Consider the following 14,297-nt stretch of genomic DNA (forward strand, 5'->3'; position numbering starts at 1 on the left):
ACACCAAAGTGTGGAAGTGTAGTTACAGGTTTAGCTTCAGTAATGGTGGTACTGAATTAGAGGCTTTCCTTTCACCAGTTTTTAATGCATTTTTCTACATTTCTCGAGTAAATTCATACTTCAGAGGGTTGGATATGGATGTTTGTTAAATACTTCAAATCATTCCTGTCACAAGCTGTAACAACACAAACTATGTTTGTATTTATATTGAAAATAAAATCCAAGATACAAAATTAAAGGAAATAAATTGTATGATAAGCGAAAAATTATTTCTAGTAGTTCTGTGAACAGAGTACAAAAAGTCGAGCAGCTACATTGAACAGGTTGAGCGAGACTTATCAACCGGACCAAGTTGATACCAAATAATGGAAAATATTGTATTGACAATGGTCAGTGGGTAGTTACAGTACCTACTGGTTATATTTCAAAGTGAGATCATGACCTGAATCACCTAAAAATAAAAATAATGTTTTTTCATATTTTATTGTAGAGAATAAGTATTCCTAAATTTAAAAAAATCGCAAACCCACCTCGCAACGATTTCCAGAGTTGACTGCACTCTGATCACTGTTAGTATCCGTCCCATTGGAGGTCATCACATGGCTAGTTCCGTTCATTGCGTTATCAGTTACTGAAGTCAGAGGATTGGTAGTACTATTTTCGCTGTTATCAATAACCTCTAGCATGCTAAGAGGATCAGGATTAACTTTGATGTAGGTCACATCGCCTTCCTGCACACCAACCTGTACAAGATAGAAAAGCTATATTGATGACTATTAAATTTATTGGACTTTTCAATTCGAAAATAGCATTGCCATCTAGAAAGTATTAGAGAAAAACTATCCTTATGACAACATAACATACATATTTTTAATAATACTGTAAAAAATGTGTAATATTTTTCAGCAAAATAAAGAAGTTCATCCATTTAATGATGAATGAGAAATATTTATTTATTATCAATTTCCAAAAAGGCACAGATTTTAGATAGAGAATGGAAAATTACTAAAATTAATGAGAAGAAATATGAGTAAAGATAACATAATTCATGGAATAATAACTTCAATTATAGGTATGTATTAATTTTACATATTATAATATTATATGAGTGGTGAATGATTTACTTGTGCTTATTCAAACGTTAATAGGCTAATGTTGTGAAATACGCCACTATAATAAAACATAGTGACCTGTTCAACAGTTAAAGTACATCAGATTTACAAAGTGAGCCTTAAGCAGCCTGCACGAAAGGACAATAGTAGCGTCAACTAAGCATACACTAGCTGTCGCGCGAACAAGGAATTTGAAATGCCATGTACATTTGAGTTCCAAACACTCCCAATTCCGCGTTCCCGTAGCAGCTAGTAGCCGCTACTAATGTCACTATGTGCAGCGTGATTTACAGCCAAAATAACAAAATGTGCCACTCACAAACAAACGCACGAATATTCCGATTTCGTTAAGTGATCTCATGATTGTTGGAGACCATTAGTGGAATCTGATAAGCCATGTTTCATTTAAATTTCTGCTCTGCAGGGTAAGAACAAAATACCATTGCTTCTCATGGGAGAATCAAGATGAAAATGTGTGAACACTCGCATATAAACAAATGTTATCATTTTTCCGCTCAAAGAGAATGAATTCAATGAAAAGCAGGGCTTCAGTTCGATTAAAATGAAGAATGGTATTTTAAGCGAAGTTACCAATAACATACATACTTTATCAAAGGTTCAGGAAAAGGTTACAACCATGGATTGTTTAAACAGCTACAGATCAGCTATGGATGGTTGCCACTAAAAAACCCAGTTCCCATAAGGCCGTTGCAATTTCAAGTTTTTCCCCTCTCACTGAACTATTTTCTAGCCGTTCGGGTAGTCCCAACCGTAAGTGGATTCATTATATGAAGAATATTTTAATTTAATATTTTTCAGCTATTAAGGAGCATTCTCCCAGTGAAGTTGAAAAGGTACCGTGTACCGATAGCAGGATGTCCTTTTTGTGAACGGAATATTACAATCTTCAAATGAATCAAGCTGGTAGGGTTAGTCTAGTGGTAAGGAACGTTACAATCTTCGGTCGGCTAATACCACCTGGTTCGTGGGTTCGAGTCAGGTGGTATTTTTTTTTTTTAATTTTTAAAAAATATTGAAAATACAAAAATATAGTCAAATATCATGAAGTTATTTAGAGGAAAAACAAAAACATGTTTCAACACCTAAGGTGGCATCTCCAGTCTTCAGATGAATCACCTTACGAGTATGACACAGAAACTTGTAAGTAAGGATATTTGGTTAATAAGTGTAAGATGGCAGTTTAAACTGCAAGTACAAGTTTCTATGTCACAATGAGGATGAAACCTCAGGTGTTAGAACAAGCTTGTGTTTTCTCTATGAATGAATTTGTGATATTTGACTATATCTTTGTGTTTTCAATATTAAATAAATAAAAAAGATGATCTAAGCCTACTTAGTTTTAGATAATAATTATTTTGATGACAAAAAGGCAAATCCAATGAAATCAAGTCTTGGGCACAAAAATCATATAACTGATTCAACTTCATTTTTTCTTTTGAGTCAAAGTGAAGTTTACATTTATTACTGATCCGCAACTAGTCTATTTAGTATAAAATTCTAGAAAAGTATTAATAAAGTCTACAAATAAGATAATAAATAATTTTATAATATCCGAATCGAGAAGCATCTACATTTATTATATCAGGAGTTAATTAAGCTCAAAATATATTGTGGATTCTCATGTTTGGTCATTGGCGATTGTAGAAAGTTAACAAGAATCATAATCATGTAAAATGCCAAAAACATTTTAAAAGACATTTGGTATAGGTATTCTTAAGCCCTGCACAAACACACATCGATTTTTGTTTGTACTATATTTTGCATCCGTATGAATTCTATCAGATTAATCGGAACTTGACAGACATCATCTGTTTGAAATAATTTGTTCCAATAGAATTGTTAAGGACCGCAAAGGACCTACGATATACGAGCAAAAATCGATGTGTATGTGTGTGCAGGGCTTAAGAGTTGTCAACGGGAGAACCATAATCTCGAATAATATTATAACGTTAGTCAAATAGTGCCGGAATTTTGTGTTAAACGTAAGAGTATGACACTTTTTACACAAGAATAAGTCTAGTGTAAAATTCTTTAAAGAGTAAGAACACATATTCCCTGACGAGTTACGTATGATATTTTTATACATACTAATCTACGGAAGATACACACATTAATTACATATAATAATTTACCTGGATGTACTGCATCTTTCAACTATTATAACCTACAAGCTGATTTGAAAGCAATATATTCCTTTAGAATAAAGTGATTGAAGACAATAAATGCGATGAAACTTCTTCGACTTCCAATAAAATATCACAGACAATTTTCATTTTCTTTTTATAATCTTTCAAATTGTGAAGATCTAAGTGAGCCGTTTGAATTTCTTGTACCTGAAATCACAACTTGATCCTGAAAATCACCACTCATTCACTATCTGTAGGTCATTTTGTGAGCCATAGTTGGCACACCACGAGAAAGTCCCTGGTTTTGTCGGCTATCAAGAGATCTTCTCGTGGGGTGTCATCTACATTAATTTACTCTGTTTATGGTTGGCATCTAGTGATCAAGTTGTGTTGGAAACGTCTCACCTGATAGACGTTTGTATACTGAAAACTTTTTCACACTACTAACCTATGTTATAAAGAATAGCAGTTTTCAATTTCGTAAACATATATTTCATTTAGCCTTTGATACAGCTGTTTACAGATTCAGTTTACAATTTTCCATGAGATTCAACTCGATTAAATCGTGGAATACAGTTGATGTTGAACGAGTATGAAGAATAATAATAAATGCATTATTACCCAGCAGACAATTGATTACCCAGTCATGTGAAGGTACGGTGCTTGATTTTATGAGTTGGTCAGCAATGCAAATTTTGAGATCACCCTTCCATGATTAGTAGCAAATTACAGCTATATAAGTACAATCTGTTAATTGATAGGCTAATTGTGTAGTCAAAGCATTTAGTGACGTTATTATAGTCAAGTCACGCTGGTTAATTTACTTTACTCTATCCACCAACATACCATGAATCTACAAATTTGGAGTTAGCTTCAAGTTCTTAAATTTGAATTTTAGGTTGAATAAATCTCACCACTTGAGCTCCAGATGGCGAATCCAGATCAGTTATAGTTTTCTCTTCGCAATTTGAAAAATTATCTTTGTAAGATTTCTCCTGGAACAAGTAATGAACCAATGAAAATTTCAAGAATTAAAGCAATCTAGAAGAGGAAGTAGGTTACATGTACAGATAGTAATAGTAAATTAATATTGATCTTAGTTCTTTCATAAATATTGTTCTTCACAGTTTTCAAAATTATATTCTTGAAAGAAATAGTTACAAAAATATAACATTCGTTTTTCAAAATTATTTTTTTGTAGTATCCTGATAACTTCACAAGCATGAGGCGTATACGTGGTATGATGTTATAAGAATCCCAAACCAAAATCTAGCAAACAGAAGCTATGTCACAGTACCTGTCAACAAATGAAAAGAAACTTTTATACAACCCTCATCCCTTGAGCACAAGGGGTAGGGATGAGGACTTTTGATAAGTTCAGCTCCCAACTGGTCCAAACAAAGCTGCAAAGTCAAGAATTGAGTTCCAAACATTGCCTCCAAATTCCTTTGTCAATTGATCTATTGTTGCAAAAATGAATATTACACACTCAACAATAAAACTGCTGCATAGGGAAATGCTGCATGGTCGTAGGGAAATGCTTAAAATAGAGAAATTATACATCAAATTGGAGAGAAATGCTTTAAAAGCTCATAATCAGAATGTATTTTTTCAACAATAATTAACAAACTATTAGGCCAAAAAGAGAAAGAAATTGGAGGCAAACGTGTTTTTTTCTCAATAATTATTGTTAAACCCAAATCCCAATTAAATGCTGTTTTTCTAAAATGTCTCACCTCAAGTCTCATATATCAAAAAAAAACTATAAGATTCATGGAGAACGTTATATATCATATGAATGTTTTTTGAAATGTTGTAATCTTCAATTTTGTACAAAACAGTAATGTCTGTAAGAAGCATAGTTTTCGCTATATGTGCGACAAGCCGAAGAATGGTACCTTAGAACCATCCCCAACCACTTAGCACAGGGGATGGGGAGTTTTGATAAGTTTACCTCCTTTACTACCCTAAACAGAGCTGCGGGGACAAAAATTGTCTTCCAAACTTTTCCCTCTATACCTTATTTTTTGAGCATTTATTGCCTGGAATAGTATTTAATATTAATATTATTTATTCCCTTATTTCATGCTTTCCTTCAATTGGTAGAGCAGCTTTATTGTTGGGGGTGTATTCTTCAATTTTGCAACAAGGGCCAACTTGGCGTTTCCACACCTTTAGTAGAAGGGTTAGAGATGGGGACTTTGACGTGTTTATCTCTTAACTAGTCCCAATAGAGCTGCAGACACAAAAATTGAATTACAGACATTCCCAACAAATTTCATTGTCAGATGATCTATTGTGGCTAAATTGAAGAATTCACCCCCGACGCTAAAAGTGCTATAGCAATTATGGAAGGGAAGCATGAAATAGTAAAATAAGACAACAAACTGAAGAGAATTTAATTCTCACCTAACTTACAATAAGTATTTATGTTTCGTTGCATTGTTGCAGAGCTTTAAGCAATTAAACTTAAAAAGTTGGCTGAAAATGCATTTATGAAAATCTCAAACTTTCAGGAGCATATTATTTATCGCTAAAACCATCATAGATATCACAAGTTAAGTAAACGGAACACGTGACATCCTTTTTAAAAAGAGTTATTGTTGAAACAAACGGGCATAGTGACTGCCCAAAATGAGACAAAGAATCTTAAATTACTAGAGCTTATATACTATTCCAAGTGCTGTATCAGCTACTATACCATAACAATGGGTATAACTGGCATAGTGACTGCCAAAATGAGACAAAGAATCTTAATTACTAGAGCTTATATACTATTCCAAGTGCTGCTATACTCAGCTACTACACAACAACAATGGGTATAACTTCCTCCCCAAGTTTGGAGCTGTCCTCAGCGACCAAAAACTGATAAGACCCAAAATACAAAAACTGGTTAAAACAATATAACATAATACTCAACTAAGTTATCAATACATACTAATACAAAAGTTTAAGAACAATTTTTCAAGTAGGAGTTTCGGTTGGGAGTTACGGTCCGCCTAAGTTAAAAGCTGTTTGTTTCTTATCAGAAATATTTCGATTACAAAATTTCAATGAGATTTTACATTTGTAATAAATAACTACAATTATTATCAACAGCATAAAAATTCCAATTGGGATAAGAATATAATGAGGTAGGTAATTGCTTTCAGCTGTAAAATCCTTTATAATTTCTAGTGGTTTGATATTTAGATTAGCTTTATGGATCAAGTCGAAAGATAGATTTGTATGCATAGTGTTTTGGCAGGTTGTTGTGAGGGTAAGGATACAATGCTTTCCCAATAAACGTATGGTTCTAAAAAATTAAACAGCTTTTCTGATTCTTCAAGGTTCAAAAATTGAGTCTTCCTTGCATGAATTGTAATGTTTTGATTTTATGTGCAAGTGGTAATATTGAACATATTGGTAATATTCACTTATAACTAAAGATTTACAATCATTAAGGTCCTTATCGTCTAAAAGTTGACTTAATTACTAACTATTTTTTGACTTGATTTATTAACTATTCTAGACATATTCTTACAATAATAATTATTTCTTATTAGTACACAATCTCCTGCAAACAATGAGTTATCTTTTCGAATTATGAATGACGGATGTTTAAAAATTGTTCGCAATTCATTTCCTTTTACGACTGGATAAGATAGGAGAAAAAATGTCTCATAGGCATGAGAATACATAGGCAATTGTATGTGTTCTGAACAAAGCTCAGGCTAGAGCTACTAGTGGACTGTAATTTACTATTCAAATAATCAAATACAAACAAGTAGCAAAATTTAATCTTCAATTTGAGCCAGGTTATTGGTACAGCTAAACTCTGCATTAATGAACAATAAAAAAGAGCGAAAACTCACCAGATTTAATCAAATTTTGTCTACTTGCCCTTCGAAGCCTTTATTAGGTGTTTTGGTCAGATTCAGGTGGGAAGAAATCTGGGAAAAAGACAGGTTTGCTTCCGGGCAGCCTTTTCACGTTCAAATTGCAGGCTCTGTACTGTGTTTGAACAAAGCTCAAACTGACTCTTTATAAATTCAAATCTGATTCAAATTAATCCAATACAATACTATTTACGCTGTTATATTAAATTCACACACACTACACTCAAACAATTAATTACAAGAAATTTCCGATGGAAATTACATGACAAAATACAAATTTGCTCTTGCACAACAACGGGGTGACAAGACAAGACAAACTGAACGACTGACGAAACAAAAACTGAAAGTTAGGATGACAAGGCAAACAGCTGGACGATCAGCGCTGGCGCAAACAAACCTGCTATTGGCAGAACTGTAGTCTGGGATTTTGGCGCTACGATTCGAATGCTCTGGCCGAACCATACCCCCGCCTCTGAAAAACTATTTTTCAGCCAAGTTACAAAACTGAAAAAAACCAAAGAAAGGAAAAAATCCAGACATGCCAAAAAGAACAAAAAAAAACCAACACCAAAAAACAACACAAGGAAAAAATGCAACAAGCACAACAACTATTGAGTTGGGAGTGGATACAATTTTGTTACTGGTCTTTTATAAATACCAGTTTTTAGGCGAACACTCGCCACTCGAACCTCGCCGTCACTTCCCGGAAACACCTGTTCGATGACACCCAGTGGCCACTGCAATGGAGGTGTGTTTGGTTGGTCCACTACCACAACCGTTCCCACACTGATAGAAGTGGGTGATTTCAACCATTTTTTACGACTTTGAAGTTCGTGCAGGTACTCTCGTCTCCATCGGTTCCAGAACGATTGAATAAGTTGACCAATCAATTCATACCTGGTGAGACGATTCACAGGGACACTGTCCACGTCCCGCATGGGAAACGATTTCAACGGTGTTAGCGTCAAAAAGTGCGCTGGGGTTAAAGCCAGCGGTTCACACGGATCCTCACTCAGTACACACAGTGGGCGGGAATTCAGGACACCTTCAATCTGCACCAATACCGTGTTCAGTTCCTCATAGGTGAGAAGTTGATTGCCAATTACTCGGAACAGATGCAACTTTACAGATTTGACATTTGCCTCCCACAGACCTCCAAAATGCAGTGAACCAGGGGGAATGAATTTCCATTCAATTTTGTGTTCGGCGAGTTGACTAGTCAATGTGGTTTGAGACTCGGACGAGTTCAAAAGTTGAGATATTTTTCGCAACTGTTCCTTGGCACCTACAAAATTAGTACCACAATCGGAATACATCACACGACAGGGTCCACGACGGGACAAAAAACGACGAAACGCGGCTAAAAACATGGGCGTTGATAGATCCGATACCAACTCAATATGTACCGCCTTTGTTGCCATACACACAAACAGACAAATGTAGGCTTTCAAAATACAAGGATTACGACGTCTCGTCATAGTAATACGCAAAGGACCAGCGTAATCCACACCACAATTTTCAAATGGTTTGCATTTTGACACTCGACAAGCAGGCAGGTCACCCATTTTTGGAATAATTGCATTATTACTAGGTCGAACACGGAAACAACGATTACACTTAAAAACACAAATACGAATAATAGAGCGAGCAGACAGTATCCAGAATTTCTGTCTGATCAAGGACAACAATAACGAAGGTCCAGCATGACAGTTCTTCTTGTGATGATAATCAATCAACATCGATACAAAAGCGTCGGATTTTGGTAATATCATCTGATGACAAGTCTCAAATTCCAGTCCAGCATGAGACAAACGACCGCCGACGCGAATCACACCTCTATCAATGAATGGAGACAGGCGACGTAGGCGCATAGAACAATCTTATCCCTTCTCCAATTGCACAAATTCAGATGAAAAATGTATCTTCTGTACCACTTTACATAGATACCTCTCAGCAACATCAAAATCTGATTCTTCTGATTGGGGTAAGATTCGTAAGAATTTGAGAACAAGAATTACAATTCTCAAAAGACGACCATAATCCGAACAACGACCAATCAATGAATATACTGCATTGCTGTTACAATCAGGAGATTTTGTGACTGTCAACACTGACGGTTTTTTCGCCTCCGGTGGATCCACTATCTCTTCCATTTGAGTTCGGACGGGCCAATCGGATTCGTCCTCTGCTATCCATGATGGACCTGAGAGCCACAACGGAATGTTCACAAGTTCAACTGGTGATAAACCTCTAGACAAACAGTCAGCGGGATTTTCAATTCCGGCAACATGCATCCACTCCTGTATACAAGAATCCTGTATTTTTGCGACGCGATTACCAACAAAAGTTTGCCATTTCGCGGAAGGAGCATTAATCCAACACAAGGTGACTGTCGAATCAGAGAGTGCGACAATACGAGACACATGACAACGTTCACTAATAATAGTGACTACTGAATTCATGAGTTCTGCCAACAAGAGTGCCGCACACAACTCCAAACGAGGTATTGAAACAACTTTAGATGGTGCTACCTTGGACTTTGAACACAATAATACAACTCTTGACTCCTCGCTCTCCTTCTGCGACTTCACATAGATAACTGCACCATAACCAGACAATGATGCGTCACAAAAACCAATCAAACTGATGTGAGAATCCTGAAACAAACCAACGTGACGTGGAACAGCAAATTTCAACAATAGAGGCAACTCTTTTTGACAATTCTCCCAAAGAGTGCATATAGACTCAGGCGGCTTCTCGTCCCAATCCACTCCTAATTTCCAAAGTTTCTGGACAAGACATTTTAGAAATAATGTAAACGGTGACAAGAGACCAAGTGGATCATAGATACGAGCCATCACTGACAGAATAGAACGCTTAGTAGCGACGACCTCACCACACTTGACGGAAAACTGAAACAGATCAGTACTAGGTTGCCAATTCAATCCCAAGATAGCCAAGGAGTTGTCTGCTTCGAAATCCTTGTACGAAAACGATTTCTCTTCCTCCGAGAATTTCTCCAGCATTGATGGTGAATTTGAAGTCCACTTTGTGAGCGAGAAACCTCCTCCCTCAAACAGCTGCTTGGACTGACGATACAGCTCCGCGGCCTCTGACTCTGTGGTGACAGATGTGACTAAGTCGTCCATGAACATGTCTCTTGGTATTCTCGCCTTGGCTGCTGGAAAACGATTTCCATCCTCCTCTACAAGCTGGTGGACAGTGCGAAGCGCCAAATATGGAGAACTTGAAACACCAAAAACAACACAATTGAGCTGATAAATTTCGATCTCCACAATACACGCTGATAACGACGGCAGGAATCCTCCACTAATATCTGTCGATACATTTGTTTAATGTCGGCAGTTAGAGCGATTGGAAACAAACGAAAATTAACTAACAAAACAAAAATGTCAGTCTGCAATTTGGGACCAGCATGAAGAACCTGGTTCAATGACAAACCCGATGATGTTCTGGAACCAGCATCAAATACAATTCGGATGGGCGTGGTAGTGCTGCTTGCTTTCATGATGGCGTGATGCGGTATGTAGTAACCACCTCGGTCTGTCTGATCTGCTACAAACGACATGTGACCCTGACGTAGGTAATCGATCAATATTTCATGATATGAAATACGAGTATTGCTGTCAAGCTCTAGTCGTCTCTCCAAAGTCTCTGTTCAAGACCAGAGTTTATGCTACTTGAATTATCCTTATCCAGTACTGATAAATTACTCGTTGGTATCTGTTATCGCCCACCAAAAATAGGTCATTTCACAGATTTCGAAAGTGCCTTGCTTTCTCTTATGCCTTGTTATAACCGTATACTAGTTATGGGGGATATGAACACCGACTTGAACATGACAAATCGGAACTTTGACTACTTTCAACTGACTACAATTTTCCAATGCCTAAACATGACTATTTTACCTCTCGATCCAACTCATCATACTAATGAATCAGACACACTCATTGACCTTCTCATTGTTAGTGATCCCAATGAGGTTGTTCAAGCAGGCCAAATCTCAGTCCCAGCTATTTCTAGACATGATTTGATCTACTGTGTACTTTCCCATAAGATACCCAAGCCAGAACAGAAAATTATCACTTATAGAGACTTCAAAAACTTTGATGAAGCCGCCTTCCTGACTGATGTGGCTCAGACTCCATGGCATCAAATTGAAGCATTACCCTCAGTTGATGACATGGTCAAGACTTTCGAGAATTGGACTTTGACTCTGTATGACAAACATGCACCTTATGTGACAAGGAGGATTAATAGAAAACGACGAGTACCGTGGATGACTGAAGACATACTTAAGATGATGGGACGTAGAGACAAAGTACATAGAAAATTTAAAAAGACATTTGACTTGGACAGTTTGATAGAGTATAGGAGCCTTAGAAATAGAGTTAACCAGGAATTACGGAACTCAAAGATTAGGTACTTGAATTCGTTTATGACAAACAACAGACAAGACTCTAAATCACTTTGGCAGGGAATAAAATAATTCGGGCTTGGCAAGCAGAAATCGAATCCACAAATTGACTTAGCATTGAACAATATAAATGACCATTTCGTTTCACACTCTAACCAACGCGACGAAGTGGTCATTGCTAATCATATCGATGATCTTGAAGAGCAGGTTACAAACTTAGATTTACCAATTACTGATCAATTTCATTTCCATCCAATCTCAGAAGAAGACACTTTCAGAGCAATTCAACGTATTCATAGTAATGCTACGGGTGTTGACAAAATTCCTATTAAATTTATCAAGAAAATGTTATTTGCTGTTTTACCAACCATTACATACATTTTCAACAAGTCTATTGAAGAAGGCATTTTCCCTGAAAACTGGAAGTTTGCTCTGGTTCGCCCTCTAAATAAAGTTCCATCACCCAATAAAGTTGAGGATTTTAGACCAATCAGTATTTTACCTGCATTGTCCAAAGTGCTAGAAAGACTCATTCATGCTCAAGTTGTAAAATTTCTAGACAACAATAGTAAGCTTCATAACTTTCAATCAGGCTTTAGAAAATTCCATTCAACTGAAACAGCTCTGCTTCGTGTCACTGATGATATAAGGTTAGCTATGGACCAAAGAAAATGCACCATCCTCACCCTATTTGATTTTTCTAAAGCATTTGATACTGTTGATCATACAGTCCTTCTGAATAAGTTGGCTATTCTTGGTTTCAGTCACAACTCGTTAGTTTGGTTTAAATCCTATCTATTAGGTAGGAAACAATGTGTATCTGTCGGTGACAAAAAGTCTACTTGGAAAAACGTTATGCATGGAGTACCACAAGGTTCAATTTTAGGCCCTCTCCTCTTCACTTTGTATGCTAATGACCTTTCTTCCATTATCAAATTCTCCAGTTTCCATACTTATGCAGACGACCTTCAAATATATTTAAGCTGTCCCATAACAAAAATTAACGAAACAGTTGGAATAATGAATCAGGATATCAATTCGATAGTGGAATGGACAAAGAAAAATGGCCTTAAGCTTAATTCCATCAAAACACAGCCCATTATAATTGGATATTCTCGTCTTATAAACAATATTGACTATGAATCGATTCACAAAATTAGTGTAGATGGTAATGACATTCCTTACTGTAGCTCAGTTAAAAATTTAGGCATTATTATGAATAATACTCTTGACTGGTCAGAACAAGTGAACAAAACTTGTAAAAAGGTATTCTCAGCCATGCATGCATTGAAGAAAATGCACGATATTCTCCCTAGAAACATTAAATTATTATTGGTTCAATCTCTCATCTTCCCACATTTAATGTATTGTAATTCTGTTCTTAACGATATGCAAGTCACTCTGAATGATAAACTACAGCGTTGCCAAAATTATTGTCTACGTTTCGTCTACTCTCTCCAACGCCATGATCATATCACCCCAGCCCACATTGCTAGTTCAACATTGAAGCTTCCCAATCAAAGGCTTTTTCGAATAGTCAAGCTTGTTAGAGATATCTTGAAATACGGTAATCCGAACTATTTTAAAGATGATTTCAAATTTGTCTCCGAAGGTAGGAGGATAGATGCTTCACATACTAGAACCGGAGAAAGTACTTTAAGGATACCCAATCATCGAACTACTATTTTCACAAAATCCTTCTTAGTCAGTGCCTGTCGTGCATGGAATGCACTTCCTGTTTCTATCAGGTCCATCGAGAGCCGAGCGAGCTTCATCCTGACTTTAAAAAAACATCTTTTGGAACAAATGACTGAAACTGTCCGGCCCTAGAACGATCACATGACAACCATCCCCCACCCATCCCACAAATACAAACCTTTAAACCTGTTATAGAACGAATTGTATATATATATATATATAAACTCATGTTATTTCAATTATTCACTGCATACTGCTGTATATTACTGAAAGTTGATTACCCTGATCTACTTTCAGCATACTTCATTTTATTAATCAATTATTAATTATTTGATCTTATCTACCTATATAATTATTTTACTTTATAAATTTTCTGTTTTTTTTCTCTTAAATATTCATATTGATTAAAACTTTCACAATATTTCCATTAATAAATAAATCCTTAGTTTAAATAATGAAATTAACGTTTTGGTAGAGAGTTAGTGGGGAGGATATTTTTAATATTCTTTCCAAAGAATGGACATTGATATGTCCAAACCTCCGCCAATTTATGTAGATGCATAACAATATAATTATTATCTATAGTTATTATATTACAAATTGCTTTTTCATATCATATACAGTTCAACAATTATTTTCTTAGTCTATATAATGTAAATTCATCTATAACGTTGCTGTATTGTAAGCTATTGTATATAAGTGTATAAGACAGTATATATTGTAATCTACATAAATAAAGTACTCAATCAATCAATCAATCAATCAATCAAAGTCAGCAGTCTGCGTTCGGCGACAGCATACGAATCTCCCAAGCTGCTGGGCGGCTCCGCAAATGACAAGGCAACAACAAAACGACCAGAATTCACACGATGTACAGACTTCCGAAACTTTACCTCACACTCCAACTCTTCCGGTTTCAGTTGACAGCTTGGTGCAGGGCACGATTCCAACTCCCAAAAACGTTCCACAAAACTATCCAACGATGGACTACCAACGAATGGACTACAGATGGCTGTAAAACAAT

At 36.1% G+C, this 14,297-nt stretch overlaps 1 protein-coding gene across 3 annotated transcripts in view; it reads right to left on the bottom strand.

The window, feature by feature from the left end:
• Positions 1-14,297, bottom strand: part of LOC111043639 (zinc finger protein 883) — a 44,350-nt gene that overhangs the window by 16,854 nt on the left and 13,199 nt on the right. For all 3 annotated transcript variants that reach the window (XM_022328633.2, XM_039441778.1, XM_039441779.1), the window contains 2 exons: positions 4,174-4,254; positions 531-743 (listed from right to left, as the gene is read on the bottom strand). In XM_022328633.2, the coding sequence (XP_022184325.2) occupies positions 531-743; positions 4,174-4,254 (294 nt within the window). The remainder of the gene's footprint in view (positions 1-530; positions 744-4,173; positions 4,255-14,297) is intronic.

The sequence above is a fragment of the Nilaparvata lugens genome, chromosome X (assembly GCF_014356525.2).
Source record: "Nilaparvata lugens isolate BPH chromosome X, ASM1435652v1, whole genome shotgun sequence".
Classification (NCBI taxonomy): domain Eukaryota; kingdom Metazoa; phylum Arthropoda; class Insecta; order Hemiptera; family Delphacidae; genus Nilaparvata; species Nilaparvata lugens.